Source organism: Anomalospiza imberbis, unplaced genomic scaffold (genome assembly GCF_031753505.1).
Source record: "Anomalospiza imberbis isolate Cuckoo-Finch-1a 21T00152 unplaced genomic scaffold, ASM3175350v1 scaffold_984, whole genome shotgun sequence".
NCBI lineage: Eukaryota > Metazoa > Chordata > Aves > Passeriformes > Viduidae > Anomalospiza > Anomalospiza imberbis.
Genome location: NW_027100606.1, coordinates 1 through 27,671, shown reverse-complemented (window position 1 = coordinate 27,671; position 27,671 = coordinate 1). Strand labels below are relative to the sequence as shown.

Below are 27,671 nucleotides of genomic sequence, written 5' to 3'. Positions count from 1 at the left end.
TGGAATTTTAGGGCTCACAGGGTGAAATTTTTGGGGCTCCCAGGTGTGAAATTTTGGGGAATTTTGGGGCTCCCAGGGGTGAAATTTTGGGAATTTTGGGGCTCCCAGGGTGAAATTTTGGGAATTTTGGGGCTCCCAGGGTGAAATTTTGGGGCTCCCAGGGGTGAAATTTTGGGAATTTTGGGATTCCCAAGTGGAATTTTGGGAATTCCGGCGGCTCCGGCCGCTCCCTCTTGCTCCTTTCCCAGTCCGGAGGAATTTTGGGGGAATTCCCCCAAATTTGGGGATTTTTTTTTTTGGGAGGTTCCAGTGGGAATTCCGGGGGTCCCGCCCCCTTTTTTTTGGGGGATTTTTGGTTTTTTTTTTTAGGGATTTTCCGGCTTTTTCTTGACCGAAATTCGCTTTTTCCGCGCCGCCAGCATCTCGTAGAAGGGATCCACGCTCACTGCCGCCCTGCGGGAAATTTTGGGATTTTTTTGGGAATCTTTTGGGGAATTTTGGGGGGTCCCGAGCCCTTGGGGACCCCCCTGGAAAAAAATCCCCCCAAAATCCCCCCCGGAAAGCCCAAATTCCGCGGAAAAGGAGCCAAAATCCCCCCAAAATTCCCCAAAAATTCCAATTTCGGCCCCCTCCCCCCCCCCCCACAACCCCGCCCGATTTTGGGGTTTTTTGGGGGGAATTTTGGGGGCTGGAATTTTGGGAATTTTGGAAATTCACCGGGTGGGTTTGACCCCTAAATCCCCCCAAAAATCCTCCCAAAAAATCCAACTCAAAGCCCCAAAAATCCCATTTTAAACCCCAAAAATCCATTTTAAAATCCCAAAATTCCCCTTTACCCCCAGAATTCCACTTTAACCCCCCCAAACCCCCATTTGAAAATCCCCAGTTAATTTTAGGGACTTTTAGGAATTTTTTGGGAATTTTTTGGGATTTTGGGATTTTTTTGGGAACGTCGCCGGGAATTGGGGATTCTGAATTGCTCACTGGATGGATTTGATCCCAAAAATCCCCCAAAATTCCCATTTTAACCCCCAAGCCCCCATTTAAAACCCCCACCCCCCCCCGTGGTTAATTGTTTGGATTTTTTTGGGATTTTTTTGGAATTTTTTTTGAATCTTTGGGATTTTTTTGGGGTTTTTTTGGGAACGTCGCCAGGAATTGGGGATTCTGAATTGCTCACTGGATGGATTTGATCCCAAAAATCCCCCAAAATTCCCACTTTAACCGCCAAGCCCCCATTTAAACCCCCCTATGGTTAATTGTTTGGATATTTTTGGGATTTTTTTGGAATTTTTTTGGAATTTTTGGGTTTTTTTGGGTTTTTTTTGGGAACGTTCCGGGAATTGGGGATTCTGAATTGCTCACTGGATGGATTTGATCCCAAAAATCCCCCAAAATTCCCACTTTAACCCCAAGCCCCCATTTAAACCCCCCTATGGTTAATTGTTTGGGTTTTTTTGGAATTTTTTTGGGTTTTTTTGGAATTTTTTCGGGTTTTTTTGGGAACGTTCCCGGGAATTGGGGATTCTGAATTGCTCACTGGATGGATTTGATCCCAAAAATCCCCAAAATTCCCATTTTAACCCCCAAGCCCCCATTTAAAACCCTCCCGCAATGAATGATTGGGATTTTTTTTGGAATTTTTTTGAATTTTTGGGATTTTTTTGAGGTTTTTTTGGGAACGTTCCCGGGAATTGGGGATTCTGAATTGCTCACTGGATGGATTTGATCCCAAAAATCCCCCAAAATTCCCATTTTAACCCCCAAGCCCCCATTTAAACACACCCCCCCCCCCCCCGCCCCCCCCCCCCGCAGTTAATGGTTTGGATTTTTTGGGATTTTTTTGGAATTTTTTTGGAATCTTTGGTTTTTTTTGGGGTTTTTTTGGGAACGTTCCCGGGAATTGGGGATTCTGAATTGCTCACTGGATGGATTTGATCCCAAAAATCCCCCAAATTCCCATTTTAACCCCCCAGCCCCCATTTAAACCCCCCTATGGTTAATTGTTTGGATTTTTTTGGAATTTTTTGGGATTTTTGGAATTTTTTCGGGTTTTTTTGGGAACGTTCCGGGAATCGGGGATTCTGAATTGCTCACTGGATGGATTTGATCCACTCGTCCTTCTGCTCGCGCGTGGCGCCGAGATGCGGTACACCACGTGGTTCCCCTCCACCACCCGCCCGTCCGCCTCCGTCTTGCACGCCTTGATCAGCTGCCCCTTGTTGTTGGGGATGTAGAGCTCGAAGCAGTGCTGGGGAAAACCAGTACGGACCAGTTACAAACCAGTTCGGACCAGTACAAACCAGTTCAGACCAGTACAAACCAGTACGGACCAGTCTGGGGAAAACGGGGAAAATCTGGAGCAAAAACGGGGCTGGGAAAGGGGGGAAAAGGGGGGGAAAAGGGAGATTTGGGGACCTTAAAGTGGTCTTGAAGGGGTTAAAAACCAGTAGGAACCAGTATGGACCAGTACAAACCAGTTCAGACCAGTACAAACCAGTTCGGACCAGTCTGGGGAAAACCGGAAAATCTGGAGCAAAAACGGGGCTGGGAACGGGGGGAAAAGGAGGGGAAAGGGGGAGATTTGGGGACCTTAAACCGGTCTTGAAGGGGTTAAAAACCAGTACAGACCAGTACAAACCGGTATAAACCAGTATGGACCAGTATGGACCAGTCTGGGGAAAACTGGGAAAATCTGGAGCAAAAACGGGGCTGGGAAAGGGGGGAAAAGGGGAAAAAGGGGCAAAAAGGGGAGATTTGGGGACCTTAAACCGGTCTTGAAGGGGTTAAAAACCAGTAGGAACCAGTATGGACCAGTACAAACCAGTACAAACCAGTTCAGACCAGTACAAACCAGTTCGGACCACTCTGGGGAAAACCGGAAAATCTGGAGCAAAAACGGGGCTGGGAAAGGGGAGAAAAGGGGGGAAAGGGGGAAAAAGGGGAGATTTTGGGACCTTAAAGTGGTCTTGAAGGGGTTAAAAACCAGTAGGAACCAGTATGGACCAGTACAAACCAGTACAAACCAGTTCAGACCAGTACAAACCAGTTCGGACCAGTCTGGGGAAAACCGGAAAATCTGGAGCAAAAACGGGGCTGGGAAAGGGGAGAAAAGGGGGGGAAAGGGGGAAAAAGGGGAGATTTTGGGACCTTAAAGTGGTCTTGAAGGGGTTAAAAACCAGTAGGAACCAGTATGGACCAGTACAAACCAGTACAAACCAGTACAAACCAGTTCGGACCAGTCTGGGGAAAACCGGAAAATCTGGAGCAAAAATGGGGCTGGGAAAGGGGGGAAAAGGGGGGGAAAGGGGAGATTTGGGGACCTTAAACTGGTCTGGAAGGGGTTAAAAACCAGTTCAGACCAGTTCAGACCAGTATGGACCAGTTTGGGAAAAACTGGGGTGAAATCGGGGAAAAAGGTGACGGAGATAGAGGGGAAAATTGGGGAGGAAATGAGAGATTTGGGGACCTCAAACTGGTCTGGAAGGGGTTAAAAACCAGTACGGACCAGTACAAACCAGTATGGACCAGTATGGACCAGTATGGACCAGTACAAACCAGTATGGACCAGTAAAAACCAGTATGGACCAGTAAAAACCAGTTTGGACCAGTCTGGGGAAAACTGGGGTGAAATCGGGGAAAAAGGTGATGGAGATAGAGGGGAAAAATGGGGGAAAAAGGAAAATTTGGGTCATTTTTGGGGGATTTTGGAGAGATTTTTAGGATCACTTTGGGGGGATTTTGGGGGATTTTGGGATAATTTTTGGGGGATTTGGGGTGATTTTTGGGGTGATTTTTGGGGTGAATTTGGGGGATTTTTGGGGTGATTTTGGGGTGATTTTTGGGGTGGTTTGGGGAAATTTTGGGATCACTTTGGGGGATTTTTGGGGTGATTTTGGGGGATTTTTGGGGTGAATTTGGGGTGATTTTTGGGGGATTTTTGGGGTGATTTGGGGGGATTTTGGGATGATTTTTAGGGGATTTTTGGGGTGATTTTTGGGTGATTTTTGGGGTTGATTTGGGTGATTTTGGGATCACTGGGATGATTTTTGGGGGATTTTTGGGGTGATTTTGGGGGATTTTTGGGGCGATTTTGGGTGATTTTTGGGATGATTTTTGGGTGATTTTTGGGGTGATTTTTGGGGTGATTTTTGGGGTGAATTTGGGGTGATTTTGGGATCACTTTGGGATGATTTTTGGGGGATTTTTGGGGTGATTTGGGGTGATTTTGGGATGATTTTTGGGGGATTTTTGGGGTGATTTTGGGGTGAATTTGGGTAATTTTGGGATCACTTTGGGATGATTTTTGGGGGATTTTTGGGGTGATTTTGGGGGATTTTGGGGTGATTCTGGGGTGATTTTTGGGGTGATTTTGGGGTTGATTCGGGGTGATTTTTGGGGTGATTTTGGGGGATTTTGGGGTGATTTTGGGGGATTTTTGGGGTGATTTTGCGGTGATTCTGGGGTGATTTTGGGGGTGATTCGGGGTGATTTTTGGGGTGATTTTGGGGGATTTTTGGGGTGATTTTGGGGGATTTTTGGGGTGATTTTGGGATCACTTTGGGATGATTTTTGGGGCGATTTTGGGACCATTTTGGGGGATTTTGGGGGATTTTTGGGGTGATTTTTGGGGTGATTTTGGGATGATTTTTGGGTGATTTTTGGGGTGATTTTGGGGGATTTTGGCTCTCACCGGCTTGCGCGGATCCTCGACCTCGCGGATGCTCAGGTTCTCCAGGGGGATGATTCCCCGCGGCTCCTTGTCCTGCAAATCCCGGAATTTCGGGGATTTTGGGGAATTTTGGGGAATTTTGGGGAATTTTGGGGAATTTGGGGGAATTTTGGGGGAATTTGGGATCCCAGGGAGGAATTTTGGGGCGGATTTGGGGGATGTTGGGGCAGATTCCACCTCACGGCTGATCCCCCCCCGGCTCCTTGTCCTGGAAATTCGGGAAATTTTGGGCAATATTCAGGAATTTTGGGATCCCTGGGGTAAAACTTGGGGAATTTTAGGGGGAATTTGGGTGATTTTGGGGATTTTGGGGGTCCCAAGGTGGATTTTGGGGGGAATTTAGTGGATTTTGGGGCAGACTGGGGGAGTTTGGTGGACTTCAGATCAGATTTTGGAATTTTGGGTGAATTTTGGGTTATTTTGGGATATTTTGGGGTGGATTTGCGGGATTTTGGGGGTCCCGAGATGGATTTGGGGATATTTTGGGGTGAATTTTGGAGTCTTTGGGTTATTTTGGGGTTAATTTTGGGATTTTAGGGATATTTTGGGGTGAATTTTGGGATTTTAGGGATATTTTGGGGTGAATTTTGGAATTTTTGGGATAATTTGGGGTGGATTTTGGGATTTTGGGGGTCCCGAGGTGGGTTTGGGGATATTTTGGGGTGAATTTTGGGATTCTAGGGATATCTTGGGGTGGATTTTGGGTTATTTTGGGATATTTTGGGGTGGATTTTGGGATTTTGGGGGTCCCGAGGTGGGTTTGGGGATATTTTGGGGTGAATTTCGGGATTTTTGGGGTGAATTTTGGAATTTTTGGGATATTTTGGGGTGGATTTTGGGATTTTGGGGGTCCCGAGGTGGGTTTGGGGATATTTTGGGGTGAATTTCGGGAATTTTGGGGTTTTTGGGCTCTCACCGTGGTGTACTCGAAGTAGTAGAGGCAGTTGTCGGTGAGGATGAACCAACGGCGCTTCCACGTCTTCACCCGCCCGCCTGAGGGGGGATTTGGGGGAAATTTGGGGAAATTTGGGGAAATTTGGGGAATTCCAGGGGATCTGGGGGATTTTGGCAGAATTTTGGGGGAATTTTGGGAGAGTTTTGGGGGAATGTGGGGAGTTTTCGGGAGGAATTTTGAAGCTTTGGGGGCATTTTGGGTAAATTCGGGTAATTTTGGGAGAGTTTTGGGGGATTTTGGGGAGATTTGAGATTTTTTGGAGGAATTTTGGGAGAGTTTTGGGTGAATTCTGAGAGATTTTGAGGGGATTTTGGGGAAAATTTGGGGGATTTGGGGGGATTTTGGAAGGATTTTGGATTTTTGAGGGAATTTTGGGAGAGTTTTGGGGGAATTCGGGGAGATTTTTGGGGAGAATTTTGGGGGATTTTGGGGAAATTTGGGGGATTTGGGGAGTTTCTGGGAATTTGGGGGGGGATTTGGGAAACCTGGGGCAAAATTTGGAGATTTTGGAAGAATTATGGGGGAACTCTTCAGGATTTCAGGAGGATTTGGAGGATTCTGGGGAGATTTGTGGGGATTTGTGGAGATTTTGGGGGGATTTGGGGGGAATTTGGGCAAATTTTGGGAGGATTTGGGGAATTTGGAAGGAATTTTGGAGAATTCCGGGGGGTCCCCAGAGCTGCCCCTCCCCCCACTCCAGCACTCACCTCCTGGGGGGTCCCAAAGGCAGCACCGGGGGGAATTTGGGGGGGAATTTTGGGAATTTTGGGGGAATTTTGGGGGAATTTTGGAAATTTTGAGAAAATGGAGGGAGATTGGAGTGAATTTAGGGGGGTTTGGGGAGATTTCGGGGTGAATTTTGGGGAGAATTTGGGAAAGTTGGGGGAAGAATTTGGGGGAAATTTGGGAATTTTCGGGGAAGAAAGGAAAGAAAAAGGAAAAAATCATTAAAGTTCAGCAAAACCAAACTGGGAGAGACTGGGGGAACTGGGAGGGGGCGTGGCCAGGCGAGGTGGGCGTGGCCCAGGCGAGGTGGGCGTGGCCCAGATGAGGTGGGCGTGGCCCAGGTAAGATGGGTGTGACCGGGGGGCGTGTCCCACACACTTTAACCCCATAAAAGGTAAAAAAATGCCCCAAAATCGGGATTTTGGAGCCATTTGAGCGGGATTTTTGGGGCGTGGCCAGGTGAGGGCCACACCCAGGTGCGGTGGGCGTGGCCCAGGTGCGGTGGGCGTGGCCAGGACCCAGTCCCACCCACTTTGAGCCCCCATTCAAGCCCCAAAAACACTCAAAAAACTGCCCAAATTTGGGATTTTGGAGCAATCCGAGTGGGATTTTTGGGCGTGGCCAGGTGAGGGCCACACCCAGGTGCGGTGGGCGTGGCCCAGGTGCGGTGGGCGTGTCCTGGGCCCAGTCCCACCCACTTTGAGCCCCATTCAAGCCCCAAAAACACTCAAAAAACTGCCCAAATTTGGGATTTTGGAGCAAATTGAGCGGGATTTTTGGGGCGTGGCCAGGTGAGGGCCACACCCAGGTGCGGTGGGCGTGGCCCAGGTGCAGTGGGCGTGGCCAGGACCCAGTCCCACCCACTTTGAGCCCCATTCAAGCCCCACGAACGCTCTAAAACTGCCCAAATTTGGGATTTTGGAGCAATCCGAGTGGGATTTTTGGGGCGTGGCCAGGTGAGGGCCACACCCAGGTGCGGTGGGCGTGGCCCAGGTGCGGTGGGCGTGTCCTGGGCCCAGTCCCACCCACTTTGAGCCCCATTCAAGCCCCAAAAACACTCAAAAAAACTGCCCAAATTTGGGATTTTGGAGCAAATTGAGCGGGATTTTTGGGGCGTGGCCAGGTGAGGGCCACACCCAGGTGCGGTGGGCGTGGCCCAGGTGCAGTGGGCGTGGCCAGGACCCAGTCCCACCCACTTTGAGCCCCATTCAAGCCCCACGAACGCTCTAAAACTGCCCAAATTTGGGATTTTGGAGCAATTTGAGCGGGATTTTTGGGGCGTGGCCAGGTGAGGGCCACACCCAGGTGCGGTGGGCGTGGCCCAGGTGCGGTGGGCGGGGCCTACCCAGCTTGAGCAGCCAGCCCTCGCGGTCGGGGTTGAAGAAGGTGTGCGTGAGGTCGTTGCCGTCGTCCTCGGGGATCTTGAAGGGCTCCGAGCGGATGCTCTCGTACAGGTTCTGCAGTTCGGGGCCAGATCGGCGGGTTTTGGGAAAAAATCGGGATTTTGGGAAAAAATCGGGATTTGGGGGGAAAATTCGGGGATTTGGGGAAAGAATTTGAGGATTTTGGGGGAAAATTTGGGGATTTTTTGGGGAAAATTTGGGGATTTTGGGGAAGAATTTGGGGGTTTTGGGAAAGAATTTGGAGATTTTTGAGAAATACTGGGGATTTTGGGGAAAAATGTGGGGATTTTGGAGAAGAATTTGGGGGTTTTGGGGGAAAATTTGGGGATTTTGGGGGAAAATTTGGGGATTTCTGGGAAAGAATTTGGGGATTTTTGGGGAAAATTTAGGAATTTTGGGAAAGAATTTGGGGGGTTTGGGGGAAAATTTGGGGGTTTTGGGGGAAAATCTGGGGATTTTAGTGAAAAATTTGGGGATTTGAGGGAGAAATTTGGCGAAAATTCCAGAATTTTGGTGAGGGAATTTGGGAATTTTTAGGGAAAATTTGGGGATTTGGGGGGAAAATTTGGGGATTTTGGTAAAATTTGGGCATTTCGGGAAAGATTTTGGGCATTTTTGGGCCAAATTTGGGAACTTTGAGGAAAATTTGGGGATTTTAGGGAAAAATTTAGGGATTCTGGGGAAAAAAACCCTGCATTTTGAGAAGAGTTTGTGAATTCTGGGGAAAATCCTTGAATTTTTGGGAATTTTTGGGGAAGGATTTGGGAAATTTTGGGGAGTTTTTGGGGTTTGGGAGGAATTTGGGGGGATTTGGGTTTGGGAGTGGTATTTGGGGGATTTGGGGGAATTTCGAGGATTTTGGGGGAATTCTGAGAGAATTTTGGGGGAAATTTGGGGGAATTTAATCCCCAATGTGACCACACCCAGCCAGCCACGCCCACTGACCACACCCTCATAAGCCACGCCCCCAAGTGAACATCGAGACTGCACCCACCTCAAACCACGCCCCTAAAATCCCCCAAATTCCCGCTTTTTCCGACTTCTTTTCCCCAAATTTCGCCACGAACCCACCCCAAATCCCCTCCCCGCACCTGGCCACGCCCCCCGACCACACCCAGCGACCACGCCCACCCTGAGCAGCTCCTCGGGCAGGTCGCCGCCATCTTTGACGTCCCCAAAATTCCCATTTCCCCGCCCTCTTCTCCCCCAATTTTCATCCCAAATGTGACCACACCCACCCAACCACACCCACCGACCCCACCCTCACAAGCCACGCCCCCAACCCACCATCTTGTCCACGCCCCTAAACCACCCAAATCCCCATTTTCCACCTTTTCCTCCCAAAATTTCACCTCGAGCCCTTCCCAGTTTCACTCCCCACACCTGGCCACGCCCCGCGGCCACACCCAGTGACCACGCCCACCCCGAGCAGCTCCTCGGGCAGGTCGCCGCCATCTTTGATGTCCCCCAAACCCCCCAAATCCCCATTTTTTCACCATTTCCTCCCCAAACTTCGCCTCGAGCCCACCCCAAATCCACTCCCCACACCTGGCCGCACCTGGCCACGCCCTCCCCCAGGCCCCGCCCACCCTGAGCAGCTCCTCGGGCAGGTCACCGCCGTCGTTGATGCCGCGGTTCATGGCCACGAAGCGCTCGGCCGAGGGCTTGTCCCGCACGTTGGGGTTGTGCAGGCTCGTGTTCAGCATGATCACCGCGAAGGACAGCACGTAGCACGTGTCTGCAGGGGACGCAGGTGTGCCCAGGTGTGCCCAGGTGTGCCCAGGTGTGCCCAGGTGTGCCCAGGTGTGCACAGGTGTGCCCAGGTGTCCCCAGGTGTGTCCCAGGTGTGTCCCAGGTGTCCCCAGGTGTCCCCAGGTGTGTCCCAGGTGTGCCCAGGGGTGCCCCAGGTGTGCCCAGGTGTGCCCAGGTGTGCCCACGTGTTCCCAGGTGTGTCCCAGCTGTGTCCCAGGTGTGCCCAGGTGTGTCCCAGGTGTGCCCAGGTGTCCCCAGGTGTGCCCAGGTGTGCCCAGGTATGTCCCAGGTGTCCCCAGGTGTCCCAGGTGTCCCCAGGTGTGTCCCAGGTATGTCCCAGGTGTGTCCCAGCTGTGTCCCAGGTGTCCCCAGGTGTGTCCCAGGTGTCCCAGGTGTGTCCAGGTGTGCCCAGGTGTCCCCAGGTGTGTCCCAGCTGTGTCCCAGGTGTCCCCAGGTGTGTCCCAGGTGTGTCTCAGGTGTGTCCCAGGTGTCCCCAGGTGTCCCAGGTGTGTCCCAGGTGTCCCCAGGTGTGTCCCAGGTGTGCCCAGGTGTGTCCCAGGTGTGCCCAGGTGTGTCCAGGTGTCCCCAGGTGTGTCCCAGATGTGTCCCAGGTGTGTCCCAGGTGTGCCCAGGTGTTCCCCGATGTCCCCAGGTGTCCCCCAGTATCCCCAGGTATGTCCCAGGTGTGCCCAGGTGTGTCCCAGGTGTCCCAGGTGTGTCCCAGGTGACACAGGTGAGCTCCTAGCCCAGCCAGGGGAGCTCCTAGCCCAGCCAGCTGTGCCCCTGTGCCACCCAGGTGTGTCTCTGTGTCAGCCCAGATGTCCCCAGGTGTGTCAGGGCTGTGCCCAGGTGTGCCCAGGTGTGCCCAGGTGTGTCAGGTGTGCCCAGGTGTGTCAGGGCTGTGCCCAGGTGTGTCAGGTGTGCCCAGGTGTGTCAGTCATGTGCCCAGGTGTGTCAGGTGTGCCCAGGTGTGTCAGGGCTGTGCCCAGGTGTGTCAGTCATGTGCCCAGGTGTGTCAGGGCTGTGCCCAGGTGTGTCAGGGCTGTGCCCAGGTGTGCCCAGGTGTGTCAGGTGCGTTACCTGTGCAGGTGAACACGCCGGGGTTGCAGAGGCAGTAGCGCTGCGCGAACGCCTCCATCATCCGATCGATTTTCTGCGCCTCCCCCGGCAGCCGGAAACTCCACAGGAACTGCCTGGAACGTTCCGGAAAACACACCTGGATTACCTGGGCCTCACCTGGGGTTACCTTAAACACACCTGGAACACTCCCAAAAAATCACCTGGATTACCTGGGCCTCACCTGGGAAGCCCCAAACCCACCTGAGAGCCCCCAACATTCACCTGTGATCTCCCAGAACTCACCTGGGAACCCCCCCCAGGTGAGCCCAGGTGTGCCCAGGTGAGTCCCCATCATCCCCAGGTGTGCCCAGCCCCCCCAGATGTTCCCAGGTGTGTCCCACCCCCCCAGGTGTGCCCAGGTGTGCCCCCAGGTGTACCCCCAGGTGTGCCCAGGTATGCCCCCAGGTGTGTCCCATGTGTATCCCCAGGTGTTCCCCAGGTGTGCCCAGGTGAGTTCCAGGTGTGCCCAGGTGAGTGCCCAGCCCCCCCCAGATGTTCCCAGGTGTGTCCCACCCCCCCAGGTGTGCCCAGGTGTGCCCCCAGGTGTACCCCCAGGTGTGCCCAGGTGTTTGCCCAGGTGTTTGCCCAGGTGTTTGCCCAGGTGTTCCCCCAGGTGTGCCCCCAGGTGTGCCCCCAGGTGTTCCCCAGGTGTGCCCGGGTGTGCCCCACCCGCGGGGGTGCCCAGGTGTGCCCCACCCACGGGTGTGCCCAGGTGTGCCCCACCCGCGGGGGTGCCCAGGTGTGCCCCACCCGCGGGGGTGCCCAGGTGTGCCCCCAGGTGTGCCCCACCCGCGGGGGTGCCCAGGTGTGCCCCACCCGCGGGGGTGCCCAGGTGTGCCCCACCCGCGGGGGTGCCCAGGTGTGCCCCCAGGTGTGCCCCACCCGCGGGTGTGCCCAGGTGTGCCCCCAGGTGTGCCCCACCCGCGGGTGTGCCCAGGTGTGCCCCACCCGCGGGGGTGCCCAGGTGTGCCCCCAGGTGTGCCCCACCCGCGGGGGTGCCCGGGTGTGCCCCACCCGCGGGGGTGCCCAGGTGCGCTCACCTGAGCGCCTGCACCAGGTTGAGGTCGGTGAACTCGTGCAGGTCCACGAAGGCGTGGAGCACGCCCAGGTTAAACTCCTCCCTGAGGGGCGGGGCCGGGCTGTCAAACATCCCTGGCCACGCCCATATCCACAGCCAAGACACACCCATCCCCTTGTCAATCATCCCAGGCAACGCCTCCCTCAGATAGCCACGCCCATCTCCTGTCAATCATGCTGGGACTGGGCTTGGTCACACCCACGGGTTGGAATAAGCCCCGCCCATTGGCTGTCAATCATTGCTTCCCCCAGTCCATCCCAGTCCATCCCAGTTCCCCCCAGTCCATCCCAGTCCCTCCCAGTCCATCCCAGTCCATCCCAGTCCCTCCCAGTCCCTCCCAGTCCTTCCCAGTCCATCCCAGTCCATCCCAGTCCCTCCCAGTCCTTCCCAGTCCATCCCAGTCCATCCCAGTCCATCCCAGTCCCTCCCAGTCCCTCCCAGTCCTTCCCAGTCCTTCCCAGTCCATCCCAGTCCATCCCAGTCCACCCCAGTCCCTCTTTAACCCTTCCCAGTCCATCCCAGTCCCTCCCAGTCCCTCCCAGTCCATCCCAGTCCCTCCCAGTCCATCCCAGTCCATCCCAGTATCCCCCCAGTCCCTCCCAGTCCATCCCAGTCCATCCCAGTCCACCCCAGTCCCTCTTTAACCCTTCCCAGTCCATCCCAGTCCCTCCCAGTCCCTCCCAGTCCATCCCAGTCCATCCCAGTCCCTCCCAGTCCATCCCAGTCCACCCCAGTCCCTCCCAGTCCATCCCAGTCCCTCCCAGTCCATCCCAGTATCCCCCCAGTCCCTCCCAGTCCCCCCCAGTCCATCCCAGTCCATCCCAGTCCCTCCCAGTCCACCCCAGTCCCTCCCAGTCCATCCCAGTCCATCCCAGTCCATCCCAGTATCCCCCCAGTCCATCCCAGTCCATCCCAGTCCCTCTTTAACCCCTCCCAGTTCATCCCAGTCCATCCCAGTCCCTCTTTAACCCCTCCCAGTCCCTCCCAGTCCATCCCAGTCCATCCCAGTCCATCCCAGTCCCTCCAGTCCCCTCCCAGTCCATCCCAGTCCCCTCCCAGTCCCTCCCAGTGGCTCCCAGTCCCTCCCAGTTCCTCCCAGTCCACCCCAGTCCCTCCCAGTCCATCCCAGTCCCTCCCAGTCCATCCCAGTATCCCCCCAGTCCCTCCCAGTCCCCCCCAGTCCATCCCAGTCCATCCCAGTCCCTCCCAGTCCATCCCAGTCCATCCCAGTATCCCCCCAGTCCATCCCAGTCCATCCCAGTCCCTCTTTAACCCCTCCCAGTTCATCCCAGTCCATCCCAGTCCCTCTTTAACCCCTCCCAGTCCCTCCCAGTCCATCCCAGTCCATCCCAGTCCATCCCAGTCCCTCCCAGTCCCCTCCCAGTCCATCCCAGTCCCCTCCCAGTCCCTCCCAGTGGCTCCCAGTCCCTCCCAGTGCTCCCAGTCCCTGCCAGTGGCCCCTGGAGGGCTCCCAGTTTGCCCAGTTTGCCCAGTTAGCGCCACCTCTCTCCCAGGTAGTCGCCGATGGCCGTTTTGTTGAGCCCCTCGCCCTTGTAGAGGAAGCGGGCGATGTCCTCGGCCGTGTGGCGCAGCAGCTCCTGCTCCACCAGGAACTGGATCCCCTGGGGAGGACAAAATTCCCGAAATTCCCAAAATTCCCGCCCAAAATCCCAAAATTCCTGCAAAAAAAACCCCAGAAATCCCGGGTTTTGCAGCGAAAATAAGTGAAAATTCGCATTTTTTACACTGAGAATCGGTGAAAAATCCACATTTTTAACATTAAAAACCCCCGGTTGCCAAATTCCAGCAATTCCCAAAAAATTCCCAAAAAATTCCCGCCCGAAATCCTGAAATTCCCGTGCAAAAGCCCCAAAAATCCTGGGCTTTACAGCAAAAATTCACATTTTTTACACTGAAAATTGATAAAAATTCACATTTTTAACCCCAAAACTCCCTGAATTCCTAAAGTCCCAGCAGTTCCCAAAATATTCCCACCAATTTCCCCAAATTCCCCCCAAAATTCCCTTTAAAAAAATCCCCAAATTCCCAAAATTCCCCCAAAACTTCCAAAAAATCCCAACATTTCCCCCAGAAATTCCCAAAATTTCCAAAATCCCCCCAAAATTTCCAAAAAATCCCCAAAATTCTCCCAAAATTCCCCAAAAATTCCCCCCAAACCCCCCCAAATTCCCAAAATTCCCCAAAAATTCTCCCAAAATTCCCAAAAAATGCCCCTGGAACTCCTGCCAGCCCCCCCCAAATTCCCAAAATTCCCCAAAAATCCCCCAAACTTCCAAAAAATCCCAACATTTCCCCCAAAAATTCCCAAAATTTCCAAAATCCCCCCAAAATTTCCAAAAAATCCCCAAAATTCTCCCAAAATTCCCCAAAAATTCCCCCCAAACCCCCCCAAATTCCCAAAATTCCCCAAAAATTCTCCCAAAATTCCCAAAAAATGCCCCCGGAACTCCTGCCAGCCCCCCCCAAATTCCCAAAATTCCCCAAAAATCCCCCAAACTTCCAAAAAATCCCCCAAAATTTCCCCCCAAAATTCCCAAAATTTCCAAAATCCCCCCCAAAATTTCCAAAAAATCCCCCAAATTCCCCCAAAATTCCCCAAAAATTCCCCCCAAACCCCCCCAAATTCCCCAAAAATTCCCAAAATTTCCAAAAAATCCCCTAAATTCCCAGAATTCCCCAAAAATTTCCAAAACTTCCAAAAAAATCTCCCAAATTCCCCCAAAATTCTCCCAAAATTCCCCAAAAATGCCCCCGGAACTCCTGCCAACCCCTCCCCAAATTCCCAAAATTCCCCAAAAATTCCCAAAACTTCCAAAAAATCTCCCAAATTCCCCCAAAATTCTCCAAAAATTCCCCAAAAATTCCCAAAATTTCCAAAATCCCCCCCCCAAAATTTCCCAAAAAAATCCCCCAAATTCCCCCAAAATTCCCCAAAAATTCCCCCCAAACTCCCCCCAAACTCCCAAAATTCCCCAAAATTTCCAAAAAATCCCCTAAATCCCCCCTAAATTCCCAGAATTTCCAAAAAAAATCCCAAAATTACCATTAAAATTCCCCAAAATTTCCCCTAAAAATTCCCAAAATTTCCCAAAAAGTCCCCCAAATTCCCCCAAAATTCCCCCAAAATTCCCCAAAAATTCCCCCCAAACTCCCAAAATTCCCCCAAAATTCCCCAAATTCCCCAAATTCCCCAAATTCCCGAATTCCCGGGCCCCGCTGACCTTCTTGGGGTCCATGTTGAATTTCTTGCGGCCCATCCCCATCTTGCGGTTGCGCTGCAGCGTCTTGCTGCAAGGCGGGAATTTTGGGAAATTTTGGGGAATTTTGGGGAATTTTGGGGAATTTTGGGGAATTTTGGGGAATTTTGGGGAATTCCGGCCATTTGGGGGAAATTTTGGGAATTTGGGGGACAAAATTTGCGGGATTAGGGGGTCAAAACGGGGAATTTTGGGGTCAAAAATGGGAATTTTGGGGGAATTCTGGGGTGGAAAATGGGAAATTTTGGGGATTTTTTTGGAATTTTTGGGAATCTGGGGGGAAAATTGGGGAGTTTTTAAGAATATTTTTGGGAATGTGGGGAATTTTGGGGTGAAAAATGGGAAATTTTGGGAATTTGGGGGAATTTTGGGGAATTCCGGCCATTTGGGGGAAATTTTGGGATTTGGGGGGGCAAAATTTGGGGGATTAGGGGGTCAAAACGGGGAATTTTGGGGTCAAAAATGGGAATTTTGGGGGAATTCTGGGGTGGAAAATGGGAAATTTTGGGGATTTTTTTGGAATTTTTGGGAATCTGGGGGGAAAATTGGGGAGTTTTTAAGAATATTTTTGGGAATCTGGGGAATTTTGGGGTCCAAAATGGGAAATTTCGGGAACTTTGGGGAATTTTGGGGAATTCCGGCCATTTGGGGGAAATTTTGGGATTTTGGGGGGCAAAATTTGGGGGATTAGGGGGTCAAAACGGGGAATTTTGGGGTCAAAAATGGGAATTTTGGGGGAATTCTGGGGTGGAAAATGGGAAATTTTGGGGATTTTTTTGGAATTTTTGGGAATCTGGGGGGAAAATTGGGGAGTTTTTAAGAATATTTTTGGGAATCTGGGGAATTTTGGGGTCCAAAATGGGAAATTTCGGGAACTTTGGGGAATTTTGGGGAATTCCGGCCATTTGGGGGAAATTTTGGGAATTTGGGGGGCAAAATTTGGGGGATTAGGGGGTCAAAACGGGGAATTTTGGGGTCAAAAATGGGAATTTTGGGGTCAAAAATGGGAATTTTTGGGAATTTTTTGGGATTTTTGGGAGTTTTTGGGGATTTTTGGGGAATTTGGGGGTCAAAACCAAGACATTTTGGGAATTTGAGGGAGGGATTTTGGGGAATTTGGGGGTAAAAAATGGGAATTTTGGGAATTTTGGGAACCTTGGGGAAAATCTGGGGGGTTTGGGGGTTAAAATTGAGAAATTTTTGGGAATTTTGGGGTCAAAAATGGGAAATTTGGGGAATTATTTGGGAATTTTTGGAAAATTTGGGGAATTTGGGGGAAAATTGGGGGAATTTTGGGGTAAAAATGGGAAATTTTGGGAGTTCTGGGGTCAAAATGGGAATTTTTAGGAATATGGGGGAGAATTCAGGGAATTTGGGGGAATTTGGGGCAAAATTTGGGGAATTTTGGGGTCAAAATGGGAAATTTTGGGGGAAATTTGGGGTCAAAAATGGGAATTTTTGGAATATTTTTGGGAATTTGAGGACTTTTGGGTCAAAAATGGGAATTTTTAGGAATTTTTGGGAATTTGGGGGGAAATTTAGGATTTTTTTTTGGAACTTGATGGGATATTATAGGGAGTATTTTAGGGAATATTTTTGGGGATATTTTGGGAACGTTTTTGGGGCCATTTTCAGGAATATTTCGGGCTATTGCGGGAACATTTTGGGGATATTTTAGTGAATATTTGGGGATTTATGGGGCCATTTTCAGGAATTTTTGAGGATTTTTTGGGGACATTTTCAGGAGTTTTTGGGGATACTTTGGGGACATTTTTGGGATATTTCAGTGACTATTCCGGAATATTTCTGAGATATTTTCAGGGGTTTTGGGGGATATTTTGGAAATATTTTGAGGATTTTTTGGAGATATTTTAGTGAATATTTGGGGATATTTTTGGGTCGTTTTCAGGAATATTTGGGGCTCTTTTGGGGCTATTTTTGGGGATATTTCAGTGAATATTCGGGGATATTTCTGAGATATTTTCAGGGGTTTTTGGGGATATTTTGGGGATATTTTTGGGATATTTCAGTGAATATTCGGGGATATTTCTGCGATATTTTCAGGGTTTTTTGGGGATATTTTGGGGTTGTTCTCAGGAGTTTTTGGGGATATTTTGGGGCCGCTCTCAGGAGTTTTTGGGGATATTTTGGGGATGTTCTCAGGGGTTTTTGGGGATATTTTGGGGATGTTCTCAGGGGTTTTTGGGGATATTTTGGGGATGTTCTCAGGGGTTTTTGGGGATATTTTGGGGATGTTCTCAGGGGTTTTTGGGGATATTTTGGGGCCGCTCTCAGGAGTTTTTGGGGATATTTTGGGGATGTTCTCAGGGGTTTTTGGGGATATTTTGGGGATGTTCTCAGGGGTTTTTGGGGATATTTTGGGGATGTTCTCAGGGGTTTTTGGGGATATTTTGGGGATGTTCTCAGGGGTTTTTGGGGATATTTTGGGGCCGCTCTCAGGAGTTTTTGGGGATATTTTGGGGATGTTCTCAGGGGTTTTTGGGGATATTTTGGGGCCGTTCTCAGGAGTTTTTGGGGATATTTTGGGGCCGTTCTCAGGAGTTTTTGGGGATATTTTGGGCCACTCTCAGGAGTTTTTGGGGATATTTTGGGGTTGTTCTCAGGAGTTTTTGGGGATATTTTGGGGCCGCTCTCAGGAGTTTTTGGGGATATTTTGGGGCCGTTCTCAGAGTTTTTGGGGATATTTTGGGGCCGTTCTCAGGGGTTTTTGGGATATTTTGGGGCCGTTCTCAGGAGTTTTTGGGGATATTTTGGGGCCGTTCTCAGGAGTTTTTGGGGATATTTTGGGGCCGCTCTCAGGGGATTTTGGGGATATTTTGGGGCCGTTCTCAGGAGTTTTTGGGGATATTTTGGGGCCGTTTTCAGGAGTTTTTGGGGATATTTTGGGCCGCTCTCAGGGGTTTTTGGGATATTTTGGGGCCGTTCTCAGGGGTTTTTGGGGATATTTTGGGGCCGTTCTCAGGAGTTTTTGGGGATATTTTGGGGCTGTTTTCAGGGGTTTTTGGGGATATTTTGGGGCCGTTCTCAGGGGTTTTTGGGGATATTTTGGGGCCGCTCTCAGGGGTTTTTGGGGATATTTTGGGGCCGCTCTCAGGAGTTTTTGGGGATATTTGGGGCCGTTCTCAGGGGTTTTTGGGGATATTTTGGGGCCCTTCTCAGGAGTTTTTGGGGATATTTTGGGGCCGCTCTCAGGGGTTTTTGGGGATATTTTGGGGCCGTTCTCAGGGGGTTTTGGGGATATTTTGGGGCCGTTCTCAGGGGTTTTTGGGGATATTTTGGGGCCGTTCTCAGGGGTTTTTGGGGATATTTTGGGGCCACTCTCAGGAGTTTTTGGGGCCGTTTCGGGGCAGTTCCGGGGCTGCCTGACCTGCCCTCGTTGGCCTCGAGCCCCTCGACCTCGCTGATGGCCTCGCTGAGCTCGTCGCGCAGGCGCTGGATCTCCCCCAGCAGCTCCTGCTTGCGGCGCCGGATGGACTCCAGCTCCCGCCGCTCCTCCGGGGACAGGTCCGGGGGCACTGCGGGCACACCCGCCTCAGCCTGGCACACCTGGGCACGCCCTGGGCACCTCCCTGGCACACCTGGGCACACCTGGGCACGCCTAGGCACCTCCCTGGCACTCCTGGGCACACCTGGGCACCTCCCTGGCACGCCTGGGCACCTCCCTGGCACACCTGGGCACACCTGGGCACACCTGGGCACCTCCCTGGCACACCTGGGCACACCTGGGCATGCCTGGGCACGCCTGGGCACCTCCCTGGCATACCTGGGCACACCTGGGCACCTCCCTGGCATACCTGGGCACACCTGGGCACGCCTGGGCACTCCCTGGCACACCTGGGCACACCTGGGCACACCTGGGCACACCTGACCCGCCCTGTTCTCATGGGAACCCCCCCAGGAACTCCACTCTGGGGCATTTGGATCCCTGACCACGCCCACATCACACCTGGGCACACCTGGGCACCTCCGTGGCACACCTGGGCACACCTGGACACACCTGGGCACCTCCCTGGCACACCTGGGCACACCGCCAGGCCCCAGGATCCCCCCAGGAACTCCACTCTGGGATATTTGGATCCCTGACCACGCCCACATCACACCTGGGCACACCTGGGCACCTCCGTGGCACACCTGGGCACACCTGGGCACCCTCCGTGGCACACCTGGGCACACCGCCAGGCCCCAGAATCCCCCCCAGGAACTCCACTCTGGAGATTTCTGGGATATCTGGATCCCTGACCACACCCAGGGCACACCTGGGCACCTCCCTGGCACACCTGGGCACATTCACACCTCCATGACCACACCCAGGGCACATCTGGACACACCTGGGCATGCCTGACCACACCCAGGGCACACCTGGGCACCTCCCTGGCACACCTGGGCACATTCACACCTCCCTGACCACACCCAGGGCACACCTGGGCACCTCCCTGACCACACCCAGGGCACACCTGGCCATGCCCACACTGCCCTGCCCACGCCCACATCACACCTGGGCACACCTGGCCACACCCACAGCTTCCAGGCCACGCCCAGCTCACACCTGGGCACACCTGGCCATGCTCACATACCCGTGACCACGCCCACATCACACCTTAACACAACTGGCCACGCCCAGCTCACACCTGGCCACCCTTTCCTTGACCACGCCCCTTCACTATTCAAGCCCCGCCCCCTCATTAAAACCTTATGAACATCGCCCCGCACTGGCCACGCCCCTTTGCGTATAAAGAAGTGGGGGCGCGGTCTGGCTAAAGGGGTGTGGCCGCTGCCCATTAGAAATTGCATATTCCAAAGGGCGTGGCCTAATTTGCATTGGTGTCAGGGCGTGGCTCAGGTTTAAAAGGGCGTGGCTTGTTAAAGGGGCGTGGTCTCCTCAGAAGAAGGCGTGGTCAGTTCAAAAGGGGGCGTGGCCATCTCCCCCTCATTGAATGGTCTCGTCCCACCCCTCCCCCCCCCGGGATTGGTCCCGCCCAACCACGTGACCCGTCCCGCCCCTTTTCCCGCCGCGCCCATCACGTGACCGCTCCTCGCTCCGCCATTGGCCCGCGCCTCACGAGCTCCCCCCGCCGCCTTCCCCTCACCTTCCCCTCACACCTTTCCCGCCCCGCCCCGGTTCCCGCCCGCTCCCCGCCCGCTCCCGCCGCCCTCACCGTAAACTCCGTCCTCCATGGCGGGCCCCGGGCCGCTCCGCCGCCGCCGCTCCGCTCCGCCCGCTCCGCCCGCCCCGCCGGGCCCGGGCCCGCTCCGGCTCCGCCACACGGCGGCTCCCGCCCCTCGCCGCCGCTTCCGCCAATCAGCGCCGCGCCGCCCGTGAGTGACGGGCGGTGCGGCCAATGGGAGGCAGAAAAGGGCGGGATCGAGGCGCTAAACAATGAGAACGCGCTGTTGTGTGATTGGCAGCGGGATTGACCAATCAGAGCAGTGCAAGGCGGGGCGGTGTGGTTTTAATATGACTGACAGCTCTGTCAGCCAATAGCAAGGGGAATTCGGTAAAGGGGCGGGTCTTGACGCTTTGATTGGCGTTTTGGGTATGCTTATTAGTATTAATGAGGCTTGTTAATATTAATAAGGATTCCTTTGGTCCTTTCCAGGTCCCAAATGTGCCCAAAATGGCCCCAAAACCCTCAAAATTCCCACCAAATTCCCAAAAATTCCCCAACTTCCCACAGAATTCCCAAAATTTTCCCCAAATTCCTACAAAAATTCCCCGAATTTCCCACAAATTCCCACAAATTTCCCCAAATTCCACAGAATTCCCAAAATTTTCCCCAAAATCCCCCAAATTCTCCCAAATTCCCCAAAATTCCCCAAATTTCCCCTCCCCCGACTCGCCTTTTCTCGCTTGGTTTTTATTGGAAAGAGCGAAATTCCCGTAAAAATCCGCATGCGGGGGCGGGGCCAGCGCGGGGGGGCGGGGCTCGCATAGGAAGAGGCGGGGCTTAAATAAAGAGGGCGTGGCCGCTCGCCGGGGGCGTGGTTTGAGCGCGAACGGGGCGTGGCCACAACCCTGACAGGGTGGGGGCGTGGTCTGAGCAAGGCGGGGCGGGGTTTAAGTGGGAGTGGCAGAAAAAAATGGGCGGGGTTTAGAATGGAGGGGCTGAAAGGGGCGTGGTTTGGTCAAGGGGGCGTGGCCTGGGCGGTCCGGGGGGGGCTCCCAATGATCCCAGCCCCCCCCACCCACGTCGGGTAACTGGGAATGGACTGGGAGGGACTGGGAGGGGACTGGAGGGAGCGGTGTGTGGGAAACTGGGCCAAACTGGTCCAGACTGGTCCAGGGAACTGGGAGTTACTGGTCCAAACTGGCCCAAACTAGTCCAGACTGGTCCATGGAACTGGGAGTTACTGGTCCAAACTGGTCCAGACTGGTCCAGACTGGTCCAGGGAACTGGGAGTTACTGGGCCAAACTGGCCAAACTGGGTCAGGGAAACTGGGAGTTACTGGTCCAAACTGGTCCAAACTGGGTCAGGGAAACTGGAGTTACTGGGCCAAACTGGTCCAGACTGGTCCAGGAACTGGGAGTTACTGGTCCAAAACTGGGCCAAACTGGGTCAGGGAAACTGGGAGTTACTGGTCCAAACTGGGCCAAACTCGTCCAGGGAACTGGGAGTTACTGGGCCAAACTGTCCAGGGAACTGGGAGTTACTGGGCCAAACTGGTCCAAACTGGTCCAGGAAATGGGAGTTACTGGTCCAAACTGGTCCAAACTGGTCCAGGGAAATTGGTCCAAACTGGTCCAAACCGGAGTTGGGAAACTGGGAGATACTGGTCCCATATCAGGCAGGGAACTGGTCTGGACTGGTCTAAACTGGTCCAGACTGGTCCATACTGGTGCTGGGAAACTGGGGGATACTGGTCCCAGAAATGGGCCCAAACTGGTCCAAACTGGTCCAGGAACTGGGAGTTGCTGGTCCAAACTGGGCCAAACTGGTCCAGGGAACTGGGAGTTACTGGTCCAAACTGGTCCAGATTGGTCCAGGGAACTGGAGTTACTGGGCCAAACTGGTCCAAACTGGTCCAGGAAATGGGAGTTACTGGTCCAAACTGGTCCAAACTGGTCCAAACTGGACCATACTGGTCCAGACTGGTCCATACTGGTCCAGACTGGCCCTTACTGGTCTTACTGGTCCATACTGGTGGGGGCATCCCGGGGGTCCCAGCCCCCCCCTTTAAGGCACTGGGACCCCCCGGGGCTTGGGGGGGAGGGGCAAAACTGGGGCCAAAAGGGGGGAAAAGGGAAAAAAGGAAAAAGGGAAAAAAAGGGGGGGAAAAAACCCAAAAAGGCAAAATATGTAAAAAAAAGGCAAAAAAAAGGGCAAAAAAGGGAAAAAAGGGGAAAAAAGTAAAAAAGGCAAAAAAAAGAACAAAAAAGGCAAAAATGGGGCAAAAAAAAAAAGACCAAAAAAGGGGAAAAAGGGGGGGAAAAACCAAAAAAAAGGCAAAATATGTAAAAAAAAGGCAAAAAAAGGGCAAAAAAAAAGGGGAAAAAGGGGGAAAAGTCAAAAAGGCAAAAAAAAGAACAAAAAAAGGCAAAAAAATGGGGCAAAAAAAAAAGACCAAAAAAGGGGGAAAAGGGGGGGAAAGGCCAAAAAAGTACAAAAAGGTTAAAAAGGGGGAAAAAGGACAAATAAAAGCAAAAAAGGGGAAAAAAGGGGAAAAAGGGCAAAAATGGGGGAAAAAGAAAGAAAAGGGGAAGAAATTGAAAAAAAGGCAATTTTGGAATCCCCCAGGGAGGGAAAATTTGGGGAATTCCCCCCAAAAATGAGGATTTTGGGGCTCCAAAAATGAGCATTTTTGGGACCCCTGATTTTGGGGGGATCCCGGTGAATTTTGGGTGAATTTGGGTGAATTTTAGGTGAATTTTGGGGGATTCTGGTGTGAATTCTGGGAGATTTTTGGGTGGTTTGGGGTGAATTTTGGGGGATTTGGGGTGAATTTTCATGAATTTTGGGGGAATTTTGGGGGTGATTTTGGGTGAATTTTGGGGAGATTTTTGGGGGATTTTGGGTTAATTTTGGGAGATTTTTGGGGGATTTTGGATAATTTCAGGATAATTTTGGGCTGATTTTGGGATAATTTCAGGCTGATTTTGGGATGATTTTGGGCTGATTTTGGGAAAATTTTGGGCTCATTTCTGGCTGATTTGGGGCTGATTTCGGGTTGATTTTGGGCTGATTTTGGGGGCTGATTTTGGACTGAATTGGGGGATATTTTGGGCTGATTTCAGGCTGATTTTGGGATAATTTTGGGCCGATTCCGGCTGATTTTGGCCCGATTTTGGGATAATTTTGGGCTGATTTTGGGGTGATTTATGGGCCGATTTTGGGATAATTTTGGGCTGATTTTGGGGTGATTTCAGGCTGATTTTGGGGTGAATTTGGGCTGACTTCGGGCTGATTCCGGGCTGATTTTGGCCCGATTTTGGGATAATTCTGGGCTGATTTTGGGCTGATTTCGGGCTGATTCCGGGCTGATTTTGGCCCGATTTTGGGATAATTTTGGGATAATTTCGGCTGATTTCGGGGTGATTCCGGGCCGGTTTCGGGGCTGTGCTCTCCCTACACCGGCGTCGTTTTCCTGTTGAGGGTCCCGGTGCCCCCCCGGGGGTCTCCGCCCCTCCCCCCCCGCCCCCCCCCTGCAGCGTCAGGAAGGCGGGCGGTGGGGGAGGGGCCCCGGGCGTGCCGGGCGGGGCCGGGGGGGGGAGGGGCGCCGCCTGCTGGGGTGGGGGAGGGGGCGCGGCCTCCCCTCCCCCCGCCCTGCTCAGGGTGTACATGGAGATCTCGGCGGGGGGGAGGGGGGTGGGGGAGGGGAGGGGACGCGGGTTTCCCGCGCGGCGGCTGCTGGGGGGGGTTGGGGTGGGGGTGGGGGAGGGGAGGGGTCACGTGACTTGCCGCTGGAGCGCGAGCCCGAGCGCGAGCGGCGGCGCGGGGGGCGGGGCCTGGGCAGCGCCGCGGCGGGGGGGAGGGGCGGCGGCGCGGGGAGGGGGAGGGGGGGGAGGGGCGGCGGGCGGCGGCGCGGAGGGGCCTTGCGGTGCCGCTCGATGTAGAGGTTGACGGCGAGGACGCCGATGGCCTCGGCCAGGATGAAGGAGACGCCGCCGAAGTAGAAGCTCCAGCCGTAGCTGTAGGGGGAGGGGCGGCGCTCGCCCCCGGCGGGGCGGGGGGAGGGGACCCTCCCCCCACCCCCCCCCCGAGCCCTCGCCGGCGTTGGCCGAGATGTAGACGATGACGCCGATGATGTTGGAGAGGCCTGCGGGAGGGAAGGGGTTAAAGAATGGCGGGGGGCAGGGGGGGGGATTGGGGGGCGGGAGGAATTAAAAAAAAGGGGGGGAAACATTAAAAAAAAATGGGGGGGAAAAATAAAAAATCGTGAAGGACAAAGAGGGGAGATTGAATAAAGGAGAAAAAATGGTTTTGGGGGTTTTGGGATGGATTTTGGGATGGATTTTGGGATGGATTTTGGGATGGATTTTGGGGATTTTGGGATGGATTTTTGGATGGATTTTGGGGATTTTGGGATGGATTTTGGGGTTTTTGGCCCCACGTACCCGCGGCCACAAAGAGGATGCAGGGATGGATTTTGGGGTGGATTTTGGGGATTCAGGAATGGATTTTGGGATGGATTTCAGGATGGATTTTGGGATTTTTGGCCCCACGTACCCGCGGCCACGAAGAGGATGCCAGGATGGATTTTGGGATGGATTTTGGGATGGATTTGGGGATTTCGGGATGGATTTCGGAATGGACTTTGGGGTTTTTGGCCCACGTACCCGCGGCCACGAAGAGGATGCCGGCGCCAAGCACGAGGCTGGTCCTGGCCCGCTGCAGGCGCGAGGCGGCCACGCAGAGCCCCCCCAGCAGCAGCAGCACCGCGCTCAGGATCGGGAAGATGCTCGAGGCCCGGACCACGCCTGCGGAGCCAAACCGGCCAATCAGGGCTTGGGAGAGCTCCTCCGCGGCCCAATGGGAGCGCTGGGGGTGGGTGGCCAATCAGGGAGCGGCATTGGAGGGGGAGGTGGGAGGTGTGACCAATCAGAGGCCAGCAATGGAGGGGAGGTGGGAGTTGTGACCAATCAGGAAGCAGCAGTGGAGGGGGATCAGGTCAGGGAGTTCTGGCCAATCAGAGTGCAGCAATGGAGGGGATCTGGCACTTGTGACCAATCAGAGCCCAGCAATGAAGGGGAGGAGTTTGGGAGTCCTGGCCAATCACAGCCCAGCAATGGAGGAGGATCTGGGAGTCCTGGCCAATCAGAGCCCAGCAGTTGAGGGGATCTGGAGTTCTGGCCAATCGGTGCTGGGATCTGTTATCTCCAGCCAATGGGAGCTCAGGGAATGGGGACCAATCAGGGAGCAGCATTGGAAAGGGGATCTGGGAGGTCCAGCCAATCAGGAATCACCACTGGAGGGGGATCTGCCCTCTCTGACCAATCAGAGACCAGTGAGGAAGGGATTGGGGGGGTGGCTGTTATCTCCAGCCAATGGGAGCGCAGGATTCGCTGACCAATCAGAGCCTGCCTTTAGAGGGGGATCTGTTATCTCCGGCCAATCAGAGCCCCGAAGCCGGGGCCAATCCGGGAGCCAGGAGCGGTTGCCACGGAAACGCGAGGCTGGGTACCAGCCTGTCGCCATGGCAACAGCCGCGGCATCGCCGGGACGGTTGCCAGGACGGCCACGGGAGCGTTGCCATGGCAACTGCAGGGCCGGGAGGAAGCTGGGAACGTCGCCATGGCAACGGCAGCAGCATCGCCGGCCCGGTTGCCATAGAAACACGCGGGTGGGTACCAGGCTGTCGCCATGGCGACGGGAGGATGCTGGGAGCGTTGCCATGGAGATAGAAGCCAGGGCTTGGTTCCCACGGTGACACAGGACAAAGGTGGCGGTGGCACGGTCGCCATGGTGACAATGAGGTGACAGAGTCCCCGTTGCCATGGCGACTCACGCAGCAGGTACTCGGTTACCATGGTGACAATGGGTGACAGTGACACGGTTGCCATGGTGACAGTGACACGGTTGCCATGGGGACAGTGACACGGTTGCCATGGTGACTCACGCAGCAGGTACTCGGTTACCATGGTGACAATGGGGTGACAGTGACACGGTTGCCATGGTGACAGTGACACGGTTGCCATGGTGACAGTGACACGGTTGCCATGGTGACTCACGCAGCAGGTACTCGGTTACCATGGTGACAATGGGGTGACAGTGACACGGTTGCCATGGGGACAGTGACACGGTTGCCATGGGGACAGTGACACGGTTGCCATGGTGACTCACGCAGCAGGTACTCGGTTACCATGGTGACAATGGGGTGACGGTGACAACGGTTGCCATGGTGACAATGACACGGTTGCCATGGGGACAGTGACACGGTTGCCATGGTGACTCACGCAGCAGGTACTCGGTTACCATGGTGACAATGGGGTGACAGTGACACGGTTGCCATGGGGACAGTGACACGGTTGCCATGGTGACAGTGACACGGTTGCCATGGTGACAGTGACACGGTTGCCATGGTGACAGTGACACGGTTGCCATGGGGACAGTGACACGGTTGCCATGGTGACTCACGCAGCAGGTACTCGGTTACCATGGTGACAATGGGTGACGGTGACACGGTTGCCATGGGGACAGTGACACGGTTGCCATGGTGACTCACGCAGCAGGTACTCGGTTACCATGGTGACAATGGGGTGACGGTGACACGGTTGCCATGGTGACAATGACACGGTTGCCATGGGGACAGTGACACGGTTGCCATGGTGACTCACGCAGCAGGTACTCGGTTACCATGGTGACAATGGGGTGACAGTGACACGGGTTGCCATGGGGACAGTGACACGGTTGCCATGGTGACAGTGACACGGTTGCCATGGTGACAGTGACACGGTTGCCATGGGGACAGTGACACGGTTGCCATGGTGACTCACGCAGCAGGTACTCGGTTACCATGGTGACAATGGGGTGACGGTGACACGGTTGCCATGGGGACAGTGACACGGTCGCCATGGTGACTCACGCAGCAGGTACTTGGTTACCATGGTGACAATGGGGTGACGGTGACACGGTTGCCATGGTGACTGTGACACGGTTGCCATGGTGACAGTGACACGGTTGCCATGGTGACTCACGCAGCAGGTACTCGGTTACCATGGTGACAATGGGGTGACGGTGACACGGTTGCCATGGGGACAGTGACACGGTTGCCATGGTGACAGTGACACGGTTGCCATGGTGACAGTGACACGGTTGCCATGGTGACTCACGCAGCAGGTACTCGGTTACCATGGTGACAATGGGGTGACGGTGACACGGTTGCCATGGTGACAGTGACACGGTTGCCATGGTGACTCACGCAGCAGGTACTCGGTTACCATGGTGACAATGGGGTGACGGTGACACGGTTGCCATGGTGACAGTGACACGGTTGCCATGGGGACAGTGACACGGTTGCCATGGTGACAGTGACACGGTTGCCATGGGGACAGTGACACGGTTGCCATGGTGACTCACGCAGCAGGTACTCGGTTACCATGGTGACAATGGGGTGACAGTGACACACGGTTGCCATGGTGACAGTGACATGGTCGCCATGGTGACAGTGACA

At 53.8% G+C, this 27,671-nt stretch overlaps 2 protein-coding genes across 2 annotated transcripts; both read right to left on the bottom strand.

Moving 5' to 3' along the window:
- Positions 1-218: 218 nt before the first annotated feature.
- Positions 219-20,326, bottom strand: LOC137468030 (cytohesin-2-like). The gene is given in 13 exon segments (XM_068179451.1): positions 219-453; positions 2,098-2,137; positions 2,140-2,251; positions 4,694-4,765; positions 5,649-5,727; positions 7,758-7,870; positions 9,406-9,554; positions 10,649-10,761; positions 11,728-11,808; positions 13,269-13,387; positions 15,008-15,074; positions 18,432-18,579; positions 20,221-20,326. Coding segments are annotated over 13 exon segments (1,200 nt in total). The 5' UTR covers positions 20,240-20,326; the 3' UTR covers positions 219-365.
- Positions 20,327-23,828: 3,502 nt separating this feature from the next.
- On the bottom strand, positions 23,829-26,028 carry LOC137468029 (voltage-dependent calcium channel gamma-8 subunit-like). The gene is made up of 4 exons (XM_068179450.1): positions 26,007-26,028; positions 24,838-24,978; positions 24,265-24,317; positions 23,829-24,230 (listed from the first exon to the last, which is right to left on the bottom strand). The coding sequence occupies exons 1-4, from the start codon at positions 26,026-26,028 to the stop codon at positions 23,829-23,831; spliced, it is 618 nt and encodes a 205-aa protein (XP_068035551.1).
- Between the last annotated feature and the right edge of the window lie 1,643 nt (positions 26,029-27,671).

Coding starts and splice junctions, on each gene's coding strand:
- LOC137468029 (XM_068179450.1), bottom strand. CDS start 26,028: ATGGTAACCGAGTACCTGCTGC. Junction 24,979..26,006: donor GGTAACCGAGTACCTGCTGC/GTGAGTCGCCAT, acceptor TTGGCTCCGCAG/GCGTGGTCCGGGCCTCGAGC. Junction 24,318..24,837: donor CATCCTCTTCGTGGCCGCGG/GTACGTGGGCCA, acceptor TCCCTCCCGCAG/GCCTCTCCAACATCATCGGC.